At 37.4% G+C, this 24,326-nt stretch overlaps 1 protein-coding gene across 2 annotated transcripts; it reads left to right on the forward strand.

Moving 5' to 3' along the window:
* Nucleotides 1-1,074: 1,074 nt before the first annotated feature.
* On the forward strand, nt 1,075-24,297 carry GASK1B (golgi associated kinase 1B). 2 transcript variants are annotated; one of them, XM_087963672.1, is made up of 5 exons: nt 1,075-1,470; nt 2,288-3,551; nt 19,091-19,305; nt 20,470-20,696; nt 22,798-24,297. In XM_087963672.1, the coding sequence occupies exons 2-5, from the start codon at nt 2,612-2,614 to the stop codon at nt 23,003-23,005; spliced, it is 1,590 nt and encodes a 529-aa protein (XP_087819798.1). In that variant the 5' UTR covers nt 1,075-1,470; nt 2,288-2,611; the 3' UTR covers nt 23,006-24,297. The 2 variants fall into 2 exon arrangements, with proteins under 2 accessions (XP_087819798.1, XP_026531621.2); XM_026675836.2 differs by having other exon boundaries at nt 1,143-1,291.
* Nucleotides 24,298-24,326: the final 29 nt, after the last annotated feature.

The raw sequence follows: 24,326 nt of genomic DNA on the forward strand, positions 1-24,326 counted from the left end.
AGGGCACATAGAATCCATTTAGGGTGTCCAGATGTCAAATATGAAATAGGTATGTAATCCAAGAGAATATTATCCTCTGGAAATTTTAATTTTTGTTGTACAGTCATATTTATATAATACATTGCTTTCTTGCAAAATTTAGTACATATAGGAGATTGTAAAAACATGTGCTTTAAAGAAGTATTATCCTTAATACATTTCTAACAAAAAGATGTCATAGACAGACTTTTTTATTTATATGTAGCTGAGTCCAATAAATTCTCAATATTATTTTTTGTACTAAAGTTGTATAAGGTCCACAGACACTCTTGATATAAAAGTTATATATACTTTCCCCATTTTCTCTACCAAAACTCTACCATATGTCTCTGGACATAATATGTTCACCATTATTCTTGGAATGCCGTTATCCATTAAGTTTGCCCATTGGCCTTGATATTCCATGAGAATTTACTGGGATTTGTGCTTTCAACCTCAATTTTGTTTACAGGAGTAAGTTTTGGAGAAAAATGTATGTACAGTCCAAAGATAAATGTATTGCCATAGTCCAAAGATATTTGTTAAATCTTTTAAAATATCTACTTGTCCAGGAAAAAGGGAAGTGAGATGGGAGGTGGACAAGCAGATAATCTGCAACACTCTCATCAGTTTTTATTCTGGTAAATGGCTGCCTTGCAAATAGCTACATTTGGCAGAGTAGACATTTATGCTCAGGTAAAATTTCCTCTGGCATTCTTTTTCCTTTCAAAATTCCCATTTGCCCACTGCCTCCCCCCCCCAATTATTTATCTCATTTAATTAAACACAACATTGTTTTCTTCTGTTCCTCTCGTCTACCGCTTCTCTCTATTGACAATTGTATAACTGTGAGTATTTTTGGGACACCATTGTACAATAAACTCATTAAAGTTAACTTGATGTGTCTCAAGAAATGTGTTTAATTTTGCAGCCACAAATTGTAATAATATATTAGTTTCCCCCCCCCTTTTGTAGTAAAGATGATGGTGTTTAGCCATTCTGGGTTTTGTTCACTAGGGGGCCCTCAAAACTTATATAGATCTAGTGTTCTCTTTTAGAAGCAAGGCACCAGGCTAGCTTTCCCATTCCAGAAATTAAAATAGCTTAAAAGAAATGAAAAGTTCATATAACTTTGTAGCAGTCAAACTAGGAACGTCCATCTGGGATGATCAGAACATGTAGAAGGAATATGGATCTGGATGGATCTTCCTCAAACAGAACTGTCTTGATAAATGAATGGCATACATCAGGATTTTGAAAAAAATATACACAGGTTGAAAACATCAAAACTTGTTTATTATTTTGTAATATTTTATTCAATTTTAATAAAAGTATTGTCCAGTTGGTGGATATTTTGTTTCGTGGAAAAAAATGGACTTCCTTCCTAAAGGTTTTGCTAGTATTCATTACTACTAGAACATTTTGAACTAAGATTTGGGCCAACTGTGTTTGGTAAGATTATTCTAAACTTTATTTTAATGATATAGTTACTATAAAGAAAATATTTGTTGTTTCATTTGCTAAGTTTTTGTAAGCATCAGAAAATTATGTTCATTTGGAAGATTTATAATTTTTGTTTACAGATGAGCACATCTGTATGTGAACACATCAATATAATAGTATTTTTAGACTTAGGATGAATTTAAAATAGAATATGCAAATGTACATAATTTTTTCATGCAATTGTTTATATTTGTTGTTTGCAATGTAATAGTGTTGTAGTAAAAAAATCTAGCCATTGAAAAAAGGAAGAATTTTTGCTTTATAAAAAAAAGAATGCTTAAATGAATGTAAACCGAAGAATGTGCTTCTTTCTACCTGACTAGTATGTTCTTTTAGCTAAATCTTATATAATTATATTATAAAGTTAATTTTCCTGCATAGTCCTTAACTGATTAATGGAATGTATATCCATGTTAGCTAGAAGCAATAGGGTGAGTGATTTCTATATATCTTCCATCCCACAAGCATGGGAAAAATATATACCAACTATAAATTTGTAAAAAAAAAATGTTTTCTGAACGTTGTTAATAATATGAACTAATATGATCCGAAATTTTGGAAAATAAATTCATTTCAGATTATGTTTCAGGATTATTTTTATAGTTTTATATCAATTTGTCATATATAACATGAAGTTTCAACCTTTTCTTTGTTTTGGCAATGTAATTACTAGCTGTAGTCTTTAAATGAAGAGATATACGTAAAAGTAACCATGTGGATAATGATGACTGTAAAATGATATTTATCATTCTTTCCCCTCTAACAGTTCAGCAGTGCAGAAGGGACTTCCACACTTCTCATACTGTGACTCTGTTTATACAGCCAACTCCATTCATTCACTGAACTTAATCACACCCTTTGAGGTGGCTGAAAGATTTTAACAGCTTGTCAGGGTACGCTGTCAGATTCATTAGAACTGAACTTTTACAATTGTTCGGCATTCTCAATGCGTATATGCATAGAGACACGCACACACAACAGCTGGAAAAAGAGGTGGAGACATCTGGTCATTTAGAAGGCATGCAGCATCATCCTAGCTGGCAACCAGTGGATTCTTAAACTAATTCCATCATGTTGATTCACTGGAGAAATGAGCTTCCTGGTTCAGACATGCCAAATTATCAACTGGCTCTTTTGTTCTCTGTGCTCACCTCGGCTGCTTTGGACTGGCAAGTGCTCAAGGACCCGAAGGAATTTATTGTTGGGCACTGCTTTTGTGATTTATTTGGGCTTCCTTGTCAGTCAAGTAGGCCGTGTTGTACCACAACACAGAAAAGGACCAAAAGCAAACTCTTGGAATCTTCAAGATGTTGCTCCACCTCGTTTCTCTGAAACCCCGATGGATGGCACCTGGTCATTTTCTGACCTTGAAAAATCTAAGATGGGAACAGATAACACATCCATGTTGCCTAATGTGGTATACATCACTTTGCGATCCAAGAGAAGGAAACCTGCCAAGATTCGAGGCACTGTGAGGCCCAAGCAAAGAAAGAAGCAAGCATTACCTTTGCAGTATGGGAATAAGAACTCACTAGATGGCATAATCCTACGTAAGCCATTTTATGGCAAATCTATGAACAAGAGGAAAGGAGAAGTAGTTCCAGAGAAAGATAGGCAGAAACAACAGCAGAAAGAAAAACAAATGGCTCAAAACATAAAACATTGGAGACCTGAAACGAGTGTAAGAGTCCTAAATGTTCAGACTAATGTTCAGGAAAGCAATATCCGGATGTACAGTGAGAGTCCACCATCTTGGTTGAGTAAAGAGGACATCTCAAGTATGCGTTTTATGGCAGATTCCAAAATAAATAGTATTCAAGAAGTTCCTTCCCAACATGGAGTACTTCTAGTATTTGGGAGAGCAGAGCTTGATAATAAGTCAGTCAAAGAAGACATATGCAGTCAAGGTCAATGTGGCATCATCAAGAGACCACTTGAAATGAGTGAAGTGTTCGCTTTCCATTTGGACAGGATCCTAAGGCTGAATCGGACTTTGCCTACCATAAGCAGAAAATTGGAATTTGTACAAGGTAATTAATTTACTCACTGCATTGGAAAAATAGAGCAAGCTTTTATCCTTCAGTAGCATCAAGAAATAAATGTTATTAAATACTCAACAGCAGAAACTGATGTAAATCTGATGCCTTCCAGATTTTTTAATTGATTCTATTCAACCTCAGTGAGCATATCATATGGCAAGAGGCTGTGGGAGTTACCATCCAAAACATCTGGAAGGATTCAGATTGCCTCTGCCCAAGTTACAAAACAAATTGTTTGAGTAACCAAAATTTCAGATATTCAACTAAATTAATTTTCTTAATTTATCGAATGTCACACACTAGAGTGTTACAGTGTTAAGTGGGTGGGTGATCTGTTTTATCCATATCAAATATAAAAATTCATGTATTATAAGAAAGTAAAATTGGTCAGGAGAGCATGGAGTTATCCGATTAACATTAAGATTCTGAATGCAAAACTTGGCGTTTAATTTCTTTAGCTAGAAAAGTATGGGCCATATATTGCTGTCATGGCATATATGTCATCTAATACTTTAGCTATGTAGTCTCTATCACTTGTGAGATATTCGCAAAAGTGCAGAATAAATCAGTGCTCTTAACAGAGATTGCCAAACTAGTGATTTGTATGCCAAGCGTAATTGTAGTAATACATTGCAATTCTACTTCAAACAGCCGAAGGAGATTTGAACAAAGTCAAGAATATAATGACTTGTTCTTTTTCAGTGCCTTTATATTTTTATTTTTTATTTTAGAAAGCAACCATGAATATACACTGTTGGAATTTTCTATAATAGCCAGACAGAATACTATGAACCATATTTTTTTTTGCATGGATTCTTGCTGTCTGTACCAATGAATTTATTTCTAGAAAAAATAGTTTCAATAAGATTTTATAATGTAATTATGACTTTGTTTCTCATCTTTTAAACTAATGTTTCACTAAGATAATAGAGCATGAATTGCCTAATAAGCACTAAATTTATAAGTGATCTCACTTGTGTACATTCAGTTTTTAAATCTCAAAATGAATGCCCTTTTTTATATTCCCCTGTATTGCTGAACTATGACTTCAACTGAAGCAATAGTCAAAATTATAGGCAGAGAAGGCTAAAGTACGTTTGAATGAAAGAGTCCTATAATAGTTTCCCATTTCTGTACTGATTCTTTCCTAATGTGGTCACAGTGCTGTTTTATGTAAAATTTCTAATCAATGTGTGTTTTACTAAGGGCAAAGAAAACTAGCCAAACATTCCTATAAGCAGATATAAAAGTAATCTATGTTTTAATGTCCACTTTATTGGTCTCTGTATTGAAAACATCAATAGTCTTGAGTGATTGCTTAATAGTTTCGAAGAAGTATTCAGACTCTAAAAGTACAGAAGTCACACAACACATCTGTTATTTTTAGGGAAGGGTTTTACTGGTGCAAAACTCTGGTGAAGAGAATGAGGTAGTTCGAATTTCAGAGTCCAGGACAGAGAATTGTGGTCTGAGGCCCGCTGTAAATTGCTCTTTGAGTAATTATATTAGCAGTTGTTTTTAGGCTGCATAATTATTTGTGATTGTCAAGAAGTAAAAAGGACAATTCAGCTTTTTTTCGTTCTCTATAAAGCTAGAGAACTGTTGCTAGGTGATGATGTGCAAGAGGAAAAGTGGCCGTTTTACTTTTTGATATTTCATTTGTTATTTATATATTCATCACATTTCTATGCAGTCCATCTTACATAAAGTGACTTTGGGCTATTTACTTATAAAATGTGTACATTTCTTGTTATGATGCTTCTTAACTATAAATAACATTAAAATGGGAAACCCTCTTTTACTCTTTTGGATCTTAAAATCCGATCTGAGCTATTGGTAGCTATGCTACGAAAAATAAAGGTAAAGGTTTCCCCTGTCCAGTCATGTCCTATTCTTGGAAGCGGTCTTCATTCCTGTTTCTTAGCTTAGGGATCCAGTGTTGTCCGAAAACCCTTCTGTGGTCATGTGGTCAGCATAACTATACACCAAGGCGCACAGAATGCTGTTTCCTTCCCAAAAAGTGATATTTATTTATCTACTTGCATTTCAGAGGTGGTATTCAGCCTGTTCAGACAAGTTCTGGAGAACTAGTAGCTGAAATTTTGAGCAGTTCGGAGAACCAGTAAATACCACCTCTGGTTGGCCCCGCCCCCATCTATTCTCTGCCTCCCGAGTTCTAGCTGATTGGCTGGATCTTCTTTTGTTACCCTGCACAGGAGAATGGAGCTGGAAAGCAGGTTAGTGGGGTGGGGAGGGAGTGGAGATTTTACAATATCCTTCCCTTGGAATGGGGTAAAAATGGAGATTTTGCAGTATCCTTCCCCTGCCACGCCCACCAAACCATGCCCACCAAGACACACCACACCCATCAAGCCATGCCCACAGAACCGGCAGTAAAAAATTTTTTTTGAATACCACCACTGTTGCATTTGCATGCTTTCCAACAACCAAGTGAGCAGAGACTGGGGAAAATAATGCCAACACAAATTATATCAAAATATATCAGCACAAATCAATGGCAATTCTTGGAAGATTTAATTTCTTTTAATAATCATGAACAAATATCCCAATATGTTTTGTGTTTTATAGTCTATCTCTAATTTGTCAATCTTATATCAGTGTGGTTACTGATGTGACAAGTTAGAGAGAAATCTATTAATAGGATTAATTTTCTGTACTTTTATATATGATTGTGCTATTATATTTATCAAGATATTTCTATTTGTATAGCTCCAAGATAAAAATTTATTCAGAAGGTCGGACTAAATGAGAATATGAACTGGTGTTATAAATAAATCCACAATTATTTAGTGTTCTATGGATCTCTTTTGTGTCTTTTATTTTTCCTTAAAATGTTATTTTCTGTATCAGAATAAATGTGGTTTATTAATTTACTTTATAAACCTCTCTTATTCAGGAGATCAAATTCAAAATGACAAAAATAGGGGAAAAACAATTACCGTTTTGCGGCGTATAAGACGACTTTTTGCCCTAAAAACATGCCTCCAAGTGGGGCGGTCGTCTTATACGCCGGTAAATACATTGTCACTCGGGTGCAAGAGCGACGGGGCGGAGCTCCGCAACTTGCGAAGCCCCTTCAAGCCCAGCCGGAGTCTCTCTTCCTCCTCCTCCCACCCACCCACCCACCCTCCGCCCGGCTCGGGGCGCTTGCGGAGGCCAATCTGGAGGTGGGGTGGGGGTGGAGCGGAGGGTCTCTGGCGGGCCGCTTCGCCCAGCCAGCCCCGAGCCGCGTAATGGCCCAGGGAGTGGGGGGAGAAGGTGGTGGGGTGGACTGTGGCACCCTCCTTCTGGGCAGCGGGGCGGGGCGGCATTTGCTCCTCCCGCTTCTCCCTCCTCTTTGAAAGACCGGGAGGGCTGTGCTTGGGGGGGGGATGTCCTCAGGAAGTTCCTGATGGGACCCCGCTGGGCAGGGCCACCCAGCTCCCGAGCTGCTTTCCAGGGTCCCCTTGGGAAGAAAGGGTCCGGTGGGCGGTGGAAGAAGGCGAGCCCTCCTCCGCCCCCTGTCCCGTCCCGTCCCTCCTCTTGTCCCCTCCTCCCCTCCCCGCTTAAGAGAGAAAGATCTGCCTCCCCTGCACCGGCCAGCGCGCTGCATGACTTGGGAACCGGCCAAGCGACTTTAAAACCGAGCGGAGGCCAGAGATAGCCGGAATTACCCTCCACACCACACACACACACACACACACACACACACACACACAGAGAGAGAGAGAGAGAGAGAGAGAGAGAGTGAGGAGTGAGTTGGCAGCTGTCCATCCCCACCCTTGGAGTCCCGATGGCACGCACGCGGGGCTGTCACAAAGAAAGGGAGAGGAATTGAGTGCCAGCCTGAGAAAGGCGAAGCTGCCTCTCTAAAGCATTTTGGTGGCTTTGTAAGTTTGGGGGAAAGGGGTTGGGGGTGTCAATCAAGAATTATATCCAGAATACCCCAAGTGTTACAACTTACCGATTTGCCGCGTAATGAGACGGACTCTTTTTGCCTGAAAAGCATGCTCCAAGTGGCGGGGTCGCCTTATACGGCAGTATATAACAAAAACCATATTTTGAGTGGAAATGTTGGGGGCTCGCCTTATACGCCAGTCGCTCGATATACTTCGGCAAATACCGGTACCATTATATAAAGTAATAAACATGGAAGCCATATTAAAATGCTGCAGCATCTTTAAAATCAGCAGCAGTCAATACAAATAAAGCTTGGAACTAACATCTCAATGTGCTATTAACCTATCTCTATATACAAAAAGATAAATATGCTGCTATATTACCCTTTCAAACAGTAGGCATCTTAAAGATATGATCCGTTTTATGGAAGCCTCCCTTAAGATAACTTGATCTCTTCTTTCTTGTCTTAATTTCTCATCTTGTCTGACTTGCTAATAAAATGTCTTGGTTTGTCACTGACTAAATGAATAGTGAACCACCTACTAAATCACCAAATTATTTTACTTTGTCTTCTGACATAGCTGTTTTATCACAAAAATAAGTCGTGACAATGTTTTTTTTTCTAAGACTCATTATTGTTGACAGATCAAAATTTATAAAGACTTGGAGATGAGAAGGGGAGGAAGTATTCTGCAGTTCTGACTTTCAAAGCTATTTATAATATTTATTTCAAACTTGAAAATTGTGTCCTTAGGCTCACATGTGATATTGGCTGAATAAAGATTTTTCTTTTCAAAAGAAGCCCAACAGAACAAATCGGACTTTAATAGGTTACTTGTAGCAAGCACAATGGGAATAAAGAACATGCTTCTGGTCATAAGCGTGACTGTCCCAATTTAATTAAAAGCCAACTCTTAAAAACAAAGTGTTGTGAAATCATTAAATCTCACAATATTTCTGTTGTTTTATAAGGAGATGCTTGGCAAGAGTGCTAACATTCAGTTTTAGTATTCTCAGAAGAGGCATGAGGCATATCCACACTTAATCTTTATGATTAATCTTGTGTTTGTGGCAGATTATATAACTCTTAACTAAGAGAATGCCAAGAATATGCAAAGTATTATGACCTGCAGGCTATCAGATCCTTTGTATAGGGTCCTCTTACCTTTTTATAGGGGGACATGGTGGCTCACATGGTAAGACACTGGGCCTGTGCACCACTGAGGTCGGCAGCTCGGCAGTTTGATTCCTGTGAGCGAACAAACCGCATAGGGACAAGAAAGGAGCCTCCCCTGATTACCTTCCAGCATTCAGGTGTCCCACAGGTAAAAATAACACTGCCCCAAAAAATTCCTTTCACAGAGGCCACAGAAGTGATCTCTGGCTAGCACATGCCATACACTAAATAAAACCTTTCTATAATTGGCAATCACTTTCCTTCCTGTGAACAGGTCTTCCAGAGGCGTGTATTTATGCATACTACATGCATGCATCCATACATGCACGTGTGTGTGTGTGTGTGTGTGTGTGTGTGTGTGTCTTATAAAGTTATATATTTATGTATAAACTCTGTAATCCCATATACGTATGTATAAACCTTGAAAGAATGCACATATATGTGCAACTGCAGTGATTGCAAGGTTAATTATTTAATGAGCTCATATTCAGAACAACCTTCTTTTGAAACAGTGCAAATGACCATCTGACTCTAATTTTCGTTGTATTTGTTTGCTCTGTAATTGGCTTTATAGAATATAAGAATTTGACACAGCCAGAAGTAGAAACTCAACTAATTCCATTTATATGTTCCCTGTGTGCAATGTAAGCGGCAAGAACAAGAAACATGTTTATGGTGTTCCAGCCTACACCCTTGAAAGGATACACCAGTTTAATTAATGTAAAGGATAATGAATATTATTATTCCAATATTATTTTGTGCCATTCATCAGATCCAATGATTTTGTTCAGTTTGCTCTCCTGTCTGAGGCCAAAAAAATGCTACGGTAGTACTGATAAATGTATTTGAAAATCCTTTTTATTTGTTATAAGTTAGTGCAATCCTTTGAGTTCTTCTTCTGACATGTCTTAATGTTGGTGAAGTATCATTTGCTTAGCACAGCTTTAATATAATTGCTTAGTTCAGCAATGATAAACAAGAGTTTCGGTTGATGAATATCATTCTTCAGGCCTGGTTTACAATGTTGTCATGGTGTTCTGAAGCTGTATCAAAACCTGCCTTGCAATTTTTCACCACTTCCTGTGAAAGAAGTTTTTGTTTTTCTGGTTTAATTTTAGGTGAGAATATTTACAGGCATCCTTTATTTTGTACTAAATAATAGCAAAACCATATTCTTACTTTGAGAATTTCACCTAATTCTCTTACCCTTTGAAAGAAAAACCGATAGTAACTTTTTAGTCTTCAAACTGATAATTGATGAGAAAAAATTCAGAAAATAGTCGTAGGAATTTGTAGGGAATGCATATGATGAAATGTGCATTATGGTATCATAATGTAAATTCTACTTTTTACATATTTCTTGTAATGTCATTTCATGTGTAAAAGAAAGTACTGTGCACTGTTGTGGGAAAAAACCCTCCTAGAAGAACGAAATGTTTTGGGAAATATTAAAAAGGCATAGTATTATATTTCCCTAAAGGAGAAATGGAGAAACATGCTCTTAAAGACAGAAACCAGCCCCAGTCTCCCTGTCTCCAAGCAGACACCGAAGAGGCCAGCTTTAAGAAATGCAGATTTGGTAATTCATTCACCAGAAACAAGCCCCTTCATTGCACCCCAGAGCAGTCCAAACTTCAAAGTCACAGAAACTTGGGAGCTCAGATAAACAATAAAACAGAAGTTGACCAGATTAGCTCAGACAAACACCTAGAATTTGTATCTCCTCTTTTGCCTATAAGAGCCAGCTATGTATGTATGTATGAATGAATGAATGAATGAATGAATTCTTTATTGGCCAAGTGTGATTAGACACACAAGGAATTTGTCTTGGTGCAAATGCCCTCAGTGTACATAAAAGAAAAGCTACATTCATCAAGAATCATAAGGTACAACACTTGATGATAGTCATAGGGTACAAATAAGCAATAATCATTCATGGAAACAGAATATAAATCATAAGGATACCAGCAACAAAGTTACAGTCATACAGTCACAAGTGGGAGGAGATGGGTGATAGGAACAATGAGAAGATTAATAGTAATAATAATGCAGACTTAGTAAATAGTTGGACAATGTTGAGGGAATTATTTGTTTAGCAGAGTGATGGCATTCAGGGAAAAATGTTTTTGTATCTAGTTGTTCTGGTGTGCAGTGCTCTGTAGCATCATTTTGAAGTAGGAGTTGGCAGATTGGTAGTAATTGTTTTTTCTGCAGTCCTAATTATCCTCCGAAGTCTGTGTCTGTCTTGTTGGGTTGCAGAACCAAACCAGACAGTTATAGAGATATAGATGACAGACTCTGTAGCAGCAACTCCTTGGGCAGTTTGAGTTTTCTGAGTTGGCATGGAAAGAACATTCTTTGTTGTGCTTTTTTGATGATGTTTTTGATGTTAGGTGACTATTTTAGGTCTAAAGATATGATAGAACCTAGAAATTTGAAGGTCTCTACTGTTGATACTGTGTTATCTAGTATTGTAAGAGGTGGTAGTATGGGAGGGTTTCTCCTAAAGTCTACCACCATTTCTATGGTTTTGAGTGTGTTCAGTTCCAGATTGTTCCGGTCGCACCATGACCCCTACATAATCTCTGCATGACCCTCATAGGACAGCCAATAGAACATTAAAGGACATGTTCTTGCACAGGAACAGGAAGCTCAAATACAAAGCCCAAAGAAGGTATAAAAACCCACCCACTCTCCACTCCATTTTGTCAGCTGCCCTGAATCCCATGTGGTTGATGGTTCTGCTTCCTCATTAAATCATCTTTCCAACCAGTCTCCATATTTCTAATGTCTTTTTTCCCAGCTTGGAACTGATCCAGATGGATATTTCTTCCAACATTGTGATATACAGTTTGTCACTGTGGATGGGAACAGATGTCACCAAGGATATTTTTTTCTTGTTGGCGCTGTTTTATTCATTAATTAGTTTTCTCTATAATTTTTCACTTATTTAGTTTAATGCACTGGCATGCCCAGACCAATGCTCTTAGGATTATGCCAGAATAAGAGGCATCTACAAGAAGGCTATTTTATTAAAGTCCCAGCCCTTTGGGTCAATGTCATACAATGGGCTTTGATCTATGGTCATATTCAGCCACTTGCTCTCATTGACTCCCTGTTCCAAAAGGTACTTCCTCTCCAATTCAGTTGTGCTGACTTCTTATTGGTAGCCTGGAAGGGGGCAATGGGATAAGCCTGACTGCAGCTCACCTGGGACTATATTCACTCTGCCAAAAATGAGAGGGACTTCATCAGAATATAGTACTTGATTTCAGAGAAATTGCTAATCTCTCTTTCCAAAACTCTCTTTCCAAAAAAAGTCAAATAATCCATTGGATTAAAATTGTTTTTTATTATTATAATAATTTGGAATGTTAATATTATTTTTGAAGATCATAACACATCCTCTATCAACTTCATAGAAATTGGCCTTCCTATTTCACATTTACAATTTCTTATCTGTCTGGGTCAGGAATTCAGCAATTGTTTTTGGTACATTTTGCATTTTTATTTTACTTATGCTGCTACCAAAATGTCTAATTCTATGTTATTCTGTTAGAATAAAAGATATATTTTAGTTTTTTATATTTTAATATGAACTGACCAAATTAAAGCACAACAAAAAAGTAATTAACTTTTGCCACTCCATTTTCCATAATATAGCCTTTTGATTTTAAAAAGTGTATCTAGGATTTGTTGGTTAAATTTGTTGGTTAAATTTATACCTTGCATTTTCTCCAGAGGTTAAAAGCTGATTGGAATGTGAGAGAAGTCAGCTTCCATAGCTCAGAATTCATTTGCTTTTGGATCTCAACACTTTAACTGCATACAAAATACATTACTAGGAAAAACTGCATATAAAAATATGTTTTATATGAATTGTTTCTCAAAACAAGCTCTAAGACACACTTCCGAAAGGTTGAAGTTGCAGAACACAAAACAACTTGTTTTGTCCAACTTTGGTGCTTGTTGATGTACATTTTGGATTTGCATAGATAAATTTCACTTTTGAATTCTTTTGCAATTTCCTAATGATGTTTAAATGAGATCTATATATAATGAACCATTAAAACAATAAAGCAAAAGACAGTTTGAAGAATCTTTATGGCACTTCAATAAAAAAACAGATATGAGTCCTCTGAAAGCCATTCTCCTCTAACAAACTATAAGTGTGTACCAGAATGTATCAAATTTGCAGTTCCAATATTAGAAAGTGTAGGCAAGGCACTAAGTTGCTATGGAGACAGAAACCTTCAGAAGCAAAAATAGCTGGCATTTCATCAATGTGGTATTTATCTCCAAACTAGTCACTCCCAAACATTTGCTGCTAACTTTGCACTATCACCTTCCTTGTTCCCACCAGTTTTTCAAAGCCTGGGTAAGGACTTTTTGGCTTAATTGTTGGCTACTGCTGAACTTAATGGTCATGTAAGATACCATTCCTACTTAGCAATTTAGAAGACAAAACCTAGGACCAGGCTTCCATAGGATTAAAAAAAGATGTATTTTATATTTTATATAAACGAATGTAAAACTGAACCCATACATGCAACCTTCTACAATGCTGTAATAAACCTGGGACTGGAACAACTAGTAACCAACAATACTAGACTTTACAACCGCCTCAATCTTATCTTCTGCAATAGTTTGAATTCAATTTACAGAATACAAATTAAAGAACCCTTTACCAGCAGTGACCACAGCATGATTGACTTTTGTCACAACATACGTCCACACAAAAATCAACACAACAATGTGATCCCCAATTATAACTTCAAAAAAGGCAACTATGATCTTATAGACAACGATCTCTCATCCCTTGATTGGCAATTTCTATTCTCTGGATGCAATACTGTTGAAGACCATTACAACATATTTTTACTTGAAGTCAAAAGAGTCATCACACTATGTGTACCAATAACAACTCCAAAAACGAGAAAAAACAGATTACCCATAACAATAAGGAAGCTTCAGTCCAAAAAAAGATCACTTTGGCAGAAAAACAAATCCGGTCACGTTGCCAACTTCAAAAGCCGATAAAAAACTTTATGCCACCAGATAAAGACTGAATGCACCAATTATCACATTAAACAAGAGGAAAACCTTCTACGCACCAATTCCACCAGCGCTTTCTACAATTTTGTAAACAACAAACTAAAAGACTCAAGGTCCATCCCACCCCTGATAGGACCCCTGATAGGTAAAGACTGCAACAATGACACCATTAAAGCCAACCTCTTTAACACATTCTTTGGCTCAGTATTTGTAAACAGCAATGATCATGCCCAGTATCTCCTAGTCGAACCACAGACAACTACAATGATCTAATACATATTGATTTTACAGAAGACAATGTTGAAAAAGTACTACGCAATCTAAAACCATCTCTATCTATTGGACCGGACGGAGTACGTGCCTACTTCTTAAAAAAGCTATCCACTGCCATAGCTGAACCTCTAAGCATAATCTTCGAAAAATCTTTCAGGACCATCTCCTTGTCAAAACTATGGTCACAAGCCACGGTCATCCCCATTTTCAAAAAGGGAGACCCCAGCCTAGTTGAAAATTACAGACCAATCTCTTTATGCTGCGTCACATGTAAAGTCATGGAATCAGTTAGTAACCAATCCATTATCCTCCACTTAGAGACAAGCAACCTACTCTCTAATAAACAATTTGGTTTCAGAAAAAAAAACTATCCTGCAATCTGCAACTCTTACACTACAAAAACATATGGACTACACAACTCGATCAGGGCAAAGCAATAGACACAATCTACATAGACTTCTGTACATGACAAACTACTCCTAAAACTAAAATTTTATGGTACCTCTGGACACCTGCATAACTGGATAGAAGCATTCCTGTCAAAACAGACAACAAATGGTCAAAACTGGGAGCATCCTATCAAATTCTGTACCTGTCAACAGTGGAGTCCACCAAGGCAGTGTTATAGGACCAACTCTCTTCATACTCTACATAAATGACCTCTGTGATCATATTAAGAGCAACTGTGTTCTCTTCACTGACGATGTAAAGCTGTTCAACACCACAGACAATACTGCTACCCTTCAAAACGACCTCGACTATGTATCAGAATGGTCAAACAAATGGCAACTTCAAATCTCAACAAATAAATGTTCTGTCTTACATATTGGCCAAAACAAAAAAAATCAGAAAATAAAATACAGGCTGAATAGTCAAGACCTTGTTGATGATCCAAACTCTGTCAAGGGTCTTGGAGTACTCATCTCTAATGATCTAAGTGCTAGAGCCCACTGTAACTACATAGCCAAAAAGGCATTAAGAGTTGTTAACCTAATCTTACGTAGCTTTTTCTTTAGTAATATTACACTACTAACTAGAGCATACAAAACATTTGCTAGACCAATATTCGAATACAGCTCATCAGTCTGGAACCCACATTACGTATCTGATATTAACACAGTTGAGAAAGTCCAGAAATATTTCACAAGAAGAATTCTCCACTCCTCTACTCGTTGCAGAATACCCTATGGCACCAGACTTGAAATTCTAGACCTAGAAAACCTAGAACTACGCCGCCTTCGGTCCGATCTAAGTATAGTATATAAAATCATACATTGCAATGTCCTACCTGTCAATGAATACTTCAGCTTCAACCATAACAATACAAGAGCAAACAATAGATACAAACGCAAGGTTAATCACACCAAACTTGATTGCAGGAAATATGACTTCAGCAACAGAGTGGTCAATGTCTGGAATACTCTACCTGACTCTGTGGTTTCTTCCCCAAACCCCAAAAACTTTAACCTTAGACTGTCTACTATTGACCTCACCCCTTTCCTAAGAGGTCTGTAGGGGCGTAGCACCAACGTCCACCGTCCCTGTCCTACTACCATTTCATGTATTCACAACTATGTATACACTTATACTTATTATCTTGTAAACAATTGGCAAATCAAATAAATAAATAAATAAATATATACATCTATCTATCTATCTATCTATCTATCTATCTATCTCATCTATCTATCTATCTATCTAACCTAGAGATTGACCTCCCCCTTTCCTAAGAGTTCTGTAGGGGGCGTGCATAAGCGCACCAACATGCCTACCGTCTCTGTGCTCTTGTTTCTTTTTATTTTTCTTATATGTATCCATGTATTCATAACTATGTTTTTACTTATACCTATTATCTTGTAAGCAATTGACAAACCAAATAAAATAAATAATAAAATAAAATAAAATATATATTGAAATGTTGAAGATGTTTAGGATAGTATAGATTTCTCCTTTTACTGCTTCCATCAATCCAATAAAAGCATTTTTTCTCCTTAGTTCCAGGTACTGTCAATTGGCAAGCAACAGATTTCTTGACTTTTTTATAGCATGGCTGACAGTTGTGAGCGATATCCAGTGAGAAGACTGTACTAGAGAATCTCTAAAGTAGGAACGGGCAACTCAAGATTTCCTGGCTGCACATGTAGCCCTATATATATGTTTTTTTTTTCTGAGCCTAGCCCGGATTTTGCTGACAACAAAAAAGTGATAAATGTACTAAATATTTGGAGGAGGGCATCCTATCCGCTAAGCCAAAGAAGGATTTAAAATATTGATTTTAACCCTCCAATGAAGTCACCGTGTTGCTGTCATGCTTTTAACCTGCAGAGATCAAAATAAATGAAGAAATGAAAAAAGATGGGGATCCTGGCTGCAAAATGTTTATCCGTTCAGGATTTAAAATGCTTGCCTCAAACTCGGGTTTATTTCATCAGAATTTTGAGATGGGCAATTCGCCAGTAGTTTTGTATGCGTTAATTCTTTTAGTTCTATGTTCTCTTTGTTCCCTCCAGTTGTTCATTCACGGCAATTTGGAAATCATTTGGTATTTAATGTGGGATATACACAGTGGTGGGATTCAAATTTTTTTTACTACTGGTTCTGTGGGCATGGCTTGGCAGGTGTGGCAGGGGAAAGATACCGTAAAATCTCCTGTCAGAGGTGGTATTTGCCGGTTTTCCAAACTACTCAAAATTTCCACTACCGGTTCTCCAGAACTGGTCAGAACCTGCTGAATACCCACCTCTGGATATACACATAATTTAATCTGAAACAGAATGGCATTAGAGCAGGGGGTTTGAACTGGTTCTTTTTAGGCCATTTATTAAATAATACGATTGGAGGGGGGAGGATTCCATAGTAGCAGTGGGAAGCCTGTTTTAGTGAATATTTTGAAATGTGCATTGTTATTATGGTAGACTGAATTTGCAAAGTCTTTCCCGTGAATAACACTCATTTCCTGTTCTTTACCTTCACTCCATGTTTCAAATAACATTTTTAAGGGATAAAAATAACACATTAATTATCAATTCTTCCTCCCCTTTCCTTTTATATAGAATTCAGGCATGGAAGCAGATAAAATAGGAAAACAGGAAGGGCTGCCCAGGATAAATCAACTTTTGTAAAGCAAGAATGGATATATGTGCTGAGAAAGCCACTTATGTTTGATTTCTGCTCTGCAGGAGGGAAAAAGAACTGTAAGGGAGAAGCAATCAGAAAGGTGTGTGAATAAGTGTTCTCTAGTTTAAATAAAGCAGAAAACAGAGATATCCATTTATTTAGCTTTTGAAATATGAGAAAAGAGCAAAACTTGTATCTCCTGCCATAAGAGATGAGTAAATCTAGCCATTTTTTTTCCTCTCAGTTTCTCTTGCTTGGGAATTTGTCAGTATGGCTAGATTTCAGTTTCTAAATTTGGTTGTGCCATTCCCATCCAAATTTGAGATATGTCCTCTTTTTAAATGTATGTATTTGTACACAATGAGCTCAGAAAATTGACAATATACTGTAGTGTAATTGAATTCCCAGTTGATATATTGGATACAAAAATGCAATGTTGTGTTGTGGTGTTAAAGAAATTATTCCAGGAGGTAAGATGTTCATCTTAAACTGTCAACTGTCAATTAAATTGTCAATGCCAAGTGGGGCTCCAGGTGTTTTGTGTTTACATCCAAGGTATCTATTACTATTGGTACTATCGTTGCTTTCTATTGCCACAGTTTTTTTAATTTTATTTTAATTTTACAAATACTTTGTATTTTGTATTCTCTGCTACGGTTTCCAGGTACTGTGGCAGATGCTTATCTGTTTGAATTCTAAAGTCCCAGAGCACTTTTCATTTTTTTTAATTATTTTTTTAATTTGTGGTCCCAGTTCTAACCTGCAGGCAAATAGTAATTCTTGCAAATATTATTATATTTTGCAACGCCATGCAGATATTCATCATATTGACCTATACATGACATACAGAGATAGGGCTTTGAAATACTTTGGATCTGCTATCCCAAGAGTGCTTTGAGTTGTACAGGAATGTAAACGAATTTTATTACCAGGAGAAGGCATAACTATTTTACACTGATGCCGGTTCAAGCAATATCTTTAAAATAATGTAATTGAAATTATGCATAACCATTCTGCACAGTAATTATGCAGATTTGCACTGTTTTGATTTTTTTGCATTCTCATTCTTGGTTCCTCTTTGAAAATGGTACAGCCGCACATTTTATGCATAGCTTTTTGCTAGAATTCTATCCATTTAAAAGGTAAACCATTCAAGGCACTAATATAAACTTATTCATTATAGGTTGATTTTCCCTGCTTGGTCATACATACCCTGTTTCTCCAACAATACGGCCTCCCCCAATAGGAAGTCCCAGCATGTTTTATAGGCATGAAATGAAATTAAGCCCTCCCCCCAAATTAAGGCCTATATTAAAACATGCGAAATGGGGGAAATGGCGGCGGGGAGGCTTGCTGTTAGGAAGTACTTTTGTTGCACACCCGGATATGGTGCTGCTTGCATTGACCCTGATACAAAGTGCCCCACCAACGCCGAGGTCAACATCCAAGCCGTCGCCGCCCGCCCTAAGATGCGGGGGGGGGCGGAATCACCCCCGAAAAGATGGCCTAGCCGTTTTTTCGGGGCTCAAAAAAAAAAAAAAAGACCCGGCCTTATTATATGAGAAACACGGTAGTTGCATTCTCATAAATAAATAAATATTGTTTTGCAATAATTTGAATAAGCTACCGAGCTTTATATCGGGAGCAAATCAGCAAAACTATTTCTAATGTCATAAATAAATCTTCTCAAGCATCAGAGCTCTTTTTAAGCAGAGCACAATTGTAGGTAGAAGCTATCTGGTACTGGAAACGATTAAAGTCTGGTGCTCTTCCTTGACTGAAATAGCTTCTTTAGATGTGGAATATAACCATGTTAACTAAGGAAAATAAAATCATTGGCAGTTTGTTTCCTTCTTACCACATCTATAGTATGCCCCTTTACTAACATCTGTTTTTAACTATTTCAATTTGAGACAATATCTAAAGAATAACCAAGGATTATAACTCTTAGGCACAGTCTAAATTTCACTGAAAGTTCATGTTGGTATTCTAAATGTTTTTACTTGAGATGATGGACCACATCCTGTCATTCTTTGGGATCCTTCTTTGGCTCAGACAGACAACGATACTCACTCTTCACTGAGACTCACCTGGGGAGCCTACAAGAAGCAACTAAAGGAAAAGTGCTGGCAAAATGGCAAAGTACCCAAAGCAGAAGGGGGATGTACAGAGATCCATTACCATGAATGGTCCAAGATGGCACTTCTTGATTTTCTTTTACAGGTGAGAAAATTATGTCCAAAGAGATGTGCTAAAAGGGTTTGTAAGTTGTTCAGCAGCACATTGATAAAGGAGTAAGCCAATTTTTAAAAATGTATGTGACGAACTCACACAGTAATTAGAAATGCTTGTGGTTATTACAAAAGAAATAGTAATGAGATGTAAGGTTAAGTTTTAGAAGAGATGTTAAAACAGTAGTGAACAATCTATGGCCTAAAGTTCCATTGACCTATGAACCTTTATTTTATCTACCTCTAATTGCACTTCTGATATTTGATGGAGCTATTTCTTATTCAAAAATTGTAGGAGGTATCTGGGATGAACATTTTAGCCAGTACTCAAGTTGTCTAAGTAACAGGTCAAGTTCCTCCATTCTGCTTTACTAATACCCTTCTGTCATGTGATTTGTTAATTAGGCTATCTCCAACTGGAATTCAGTTACTTATAAGTACTAAATATATGAATATATAATATCTCTCTCTCTCTCTCTCTCTCTCTCTCTCTCTCTCTCTCTCTCTCTCTATATATATATATATATATATATATATATATATATATATATATATATATATATATATATATATATATATGAGACTATATTTATGATGGTTGCAGTGTCCTGGGGTTGCGACCTTCTGCTAAGCAAAGTCAATGGAGAAGCCAGATTCACTTGACAACTGTGTTACTAAAACAACTGCAGGGATTCACAACTGTGGCAAGAAAGGTTTTAAAATGGAGCATAATTCACTTAACAAATGTCTCTCTTTAGCAACAGAAATTTTGGGCTCAATTGGAGTCGTTAAGTCAAAGAATATCTGTATTCACATTGTTGTGCTATCATTATAGACTGTATCAAGTGGTGGGATTCAAATATTTTTGCCACTGGTTCGGTGGGTGGTTCAGTGGGTGTGGCTTGGTGGGCACGCCTTGCGTATTGGGAAAAGAGATAAATCACTATTATAAAAACTGGGAGAAATGAATACAGATTTAAGCTATCTCTCTCTGTGGCCAGTATGACTAAGAAGTTCACCTTAGTATTTTTTCATAGATCTGCAGTTGTGATGGTCCATGTCTATACACATTTGTGTGGTGCCCCATAGACCTAAAAAGGAACTGTTTGTATCAGTCCATGATTCATGATGGTAGTGAAACTTTATTCAATTTCAGATCTATCATCGCTTGGATAAGAACTGTTGTGGATTCAAACCACGTAAAGAGGACTCCTGTGTACAGAAAGGGCTAAATCGGCAATGTGATGACCAAGACAACATAGCTTTGACTCACGTTATTCAGAGAAAGGATGACCCAAGGCATTTGGTCTTTATACATAATAAAGGTTTCTTTGACAGAAGTGAAGATAATCTGGATTTCAAAATATTGCAAGGCATTAACGAGTAAGTTCATTTTCTGGTAAAGGCAGTTCAGATGTTTCATATAATAGCAATGGCACTTAGACTGATATGCTGCTTTATAGTGTTTTACAGCACTCTCTGAATGGTTTACAAATGCCATCATATTTGCCCCCAACAATCTGAGTCCTTATTTTACTGACCTCAGAAAGATGGAGGACTGAATCAGGATTGAACTCCTGGCAATATGCAGCCTGCAATACTGCATTCTGACCACTGTACCGCCATGGCTCTTCCACAATTGCTTTACAATGGAGGGGGGAAAAAACCCCATTGTTCCTGTAGCAGAGATTGTACACCATGCCATTAATCCTGACTGTGATATGGGCCTGCTTGATTCCCAATATCTATTCAGATATCAGATATCCAGGATAATTAATATTCCAGCTTTCATGAAACTTCAAGAGTTTTTAAATATATAGGCACCAGTGTAGAGTTGTAATTGCAGGAATATTCTTATCTTGGATGGCAAACCTCAGATAAAGAATGTTTACAAGCAATTACAACTCAGGCAAACAAAGTCACTAATCTAAAGGAGGATTAGAGAGAAGAAGTAAACATACGTTAGACTTTAACTAGAGATAATTAATTGTATTAGTTACTATGCTAAACAGTAACGAAAGTTAAGCAATAACCAAATTAACCAATGTTGGAGGATTACTAAAAATGTGTATAAATGCAAGACTAGACTCCAATAAAGTTCATCATGATTCAGTTGATCATGATCAAACACCTCGACTGCCTCGTCATTACAACACACCAGGAGATAAAATCAAAAAGCTGTGTATCATTTAATGCAGTGGTCCCCAACCTTTTTGTACCAGGGACCTGTTTCAAGCAGAAACATTTTTCAAGGACCGGGGGAGAGAACCGAGTTTGGTAGTTTGCTTGCAGACGTTTCATTACCTGACTAGGTAACATCTGATGTTGTTACCTAGTCGGGTAATAAAACGCCTGCCAGCAAACCACCAAGTTCAGGAGCGCTCGGCCCTGCCTCCCTCAGCCCCATCCCTCAGGTGTCTGCCTCCCTCCCTCCCTCAGGTGTCTGCCTCGTTCCTCTCTCAGTCACTCTATCGCTCCTACAGCAGCCCAGGAAGAAACTGCTTCAAAGAAGCCGGGGGGGGGTGGGGTGGCTTTTCCTGTCGCCACAGCTTCCCGAAGCGCCCATTTCACCCCACCCCGCCCGCCCGCCCGCTCGCGGTTCAATCCACAGTGCTCCGTTCTACCTGCCTGCCTGCCTGCCTTCTTCGCTTCGGAGCAGCTTCCGCTGATAAAAGAGGCGAATAGTTATTATTCTCAGTCGAAGCTGCTCCCAAACAACCAGACAGGCAGGCAGGCAGAACGGAGCACTGTGGATTGAACCGCGAGCGAGCGGGCGGGCGGGGGGGGTGAAACGGGCGCTCGGGAAGCTGCGGCGACAGGAAAAGCCACACCCCCGGCTTCTTTGAAGCAGTTTCTTCCTGTGCTGGTGGAGGAGCAACAGAGCGACTGAGAGAGCTGAGCCAGAGAGCAGGACAGGCTTCGGTTGCTTCCTCCCTCCCCTTCTTTCATTTGTGTCCTTGATCCCGATCCCAGCAGCATTCACCGAAGGCGAAGAAAGCCGCCATTTTTTTTTTTTTTTTTTCTTTGCGGCCCGGTAAAGAGTGCTCCACGGCCCGGTACCGGTCCGCGGCCCGGTGGTTGGGGACCCCTGATTTAATGTCTGAAGAGAGATTGAGTGTCCTGAAAATTCACAGATATAAGAAGACACGGTTACCCTTGCCAGATCTTTTCCCCGAGGTGTCTCTATGTATTATGCTTAGTCACTGCCCTTTGCTGTCTTTGTTAACCTTCGGATGGCAAAACTTTCTGCACAGTACTTCTTAATCTTATGCCTATATTCATTTTACTCTGTTTTTTTAAAAATCAGGAGCTCTTTCACTGATTTTATTAGTTTGCTACTGGCTTCTCATTCGCCATTAGATATACCTACATTATATAGAGTACCCTAAACTTGCCTATTTTACGTATGTTCATAATTACATTACTGCAAATGAAATAGCAATGAGGTACTTAAATTAAATTGCATGGGTTTATTCAATTTCAGGTTCCCGGAATCTGCTATTTCTGTGCTGAAAAGTCACCATTTGCGAGAAAAACTGCTTCAGTCATTATTCCTGGACAGAATTTTTTGGGATAGCCAAGGAGGCCGTCAAGGCATTGAAAAGTTGATTGATGTTGTAGAACAGAGAGCCAAAATACTTCTCACCTACATTAATGCTCACGGAGCAAAAATATATCCAATGACTGAATGAGTCCGAAATCATTCAAGACAGACACACACTGATGAAAATGTTCATGATATATTTAATTTTATATACTTGCCTGAATACAAATTCAATGAAGTTTATGAGCTTATTTATACATTTATTCTGACAAATATCAAACATATGGGAATTCATTATCAGATTTCGCATTTAAAAAAATACATGTTGCTCTTCATTTTTTTTTAAAATACACATTGCTAATGGAATCCGAAGGTGTTTTTGTTTTATAAAAGCATCCTTATCTCCAGGGTTGTATATATTCAGATAATTGTATTCAGATATTGATGCAAAGAAGGCTAGTTTTTTTGTTTCCTTCTCTAATATTCAGTTACCTGAAAATGGTACATCTACATTGCAGGATCCTGCTGAATAAAATGAGTTTTAAAATAGGAACAGGGATAATTCCAAAAAATCCCTAAAGATTTCCATCTGTTTGTTTGATTTTATTGGAATAAAATAAAACAACTGGAAGAACATTACACTTATGACCAAAAATTGCAAGTCTCTATTCATTTCACTGAAACAGTTCTTATGCTAGTTGCAAATACTTGCTTAATTAAAATGCAAATATAGAAGGGGTTTTGCTTTTTCCCAGTGAAAATAATTGACCTCAATTTGTGCTGACATTTAAATTAAGCTCTAATGTTGTTTAGTATATTCACTAAATTCTTTCTTGTAATTAGAAGAATGTTGTTAAATTTATAAACATATATGCCATACATTTAAGTATATATCTAATGCAAATGTTAAAATATTTCTTTGTTTGAATATTTGGATAAGTATGTGATCATAGCAGATATCCAAAATATCCATTGGTTGGTTCAAACTGATATATGAAATAAACTCCACTGCTACCATACATTCCTTCTGGGCTCACATTTTCTCATTATAGGCATTATAGGCAAGCCATAAAAATGCAGCTTTGCATTACAGCTGTTAGAATATTGCAGTGCCCAAAGAATTATTTGCAGAATTCTTCCTTTGCGCTTTCTTATTCCTCTTCTCTGGTGCTTTCATTTAAAAAACAAACAAACTGATATTATTATTAAAATAGGAAAAAAGTGACATAAAAGAACATCCTGTATATCTTAGTTAAGTTCCTTTAACTAAGTTTTCAGAAGCAAGGCTGCAGACCTATGGAAAGATCTTTACACATTTGTACTCATCCAGAATCATATATACTCATATTTTGACCAGCATTTTGTTTGTTTTGATATAAATTTTGAAACATTTTTGCATCAAATTGAATGAGAAAAATAAAAGAACAAACAATTGTTTCTTGAATCCATTTTGAATCAGTTGTGTTTGT

This window comes from Notechis scutatus, chromosome 4 (genome assembly GCF_049901735.1).
Source record: "Notechis scutatus isolate UNSWTSFEM ecotype Mainland chromosome 4, rNotScu1.2, whole genome shotgun sequence".
NCBI classification, from domain to species: Eukaryota; Metazoa; Chordata; class Lepidosauria; order Squamata; family Elapidae; genus Notechis; species Notechis scutatus.

Bases quoted from the DNA above. Each gene is read 5' to 3' on its own strand.
- GASK1B (XM_087963672.1), top strand. From the start codon at position 2,612: ATGAGCTTCCTGGTTCAGACATGCCAAATTATCAACTGGCTCTTTTGT. The intron at 19,306-20,469 runs GTGAGAAAATTA...ATTCAATTTCAG, and splicing joins TTCTTGATTTTCTTTTACAG to ATCTATCATCGCTTGGATAA. The intron at 20,697-22,797 runs GTAAGTTCATTT...ATTCAATTTCAG, and splicing joins ATATTGCAAGGCATTAACGA to GTTCCCGGAATCTGCTATTT.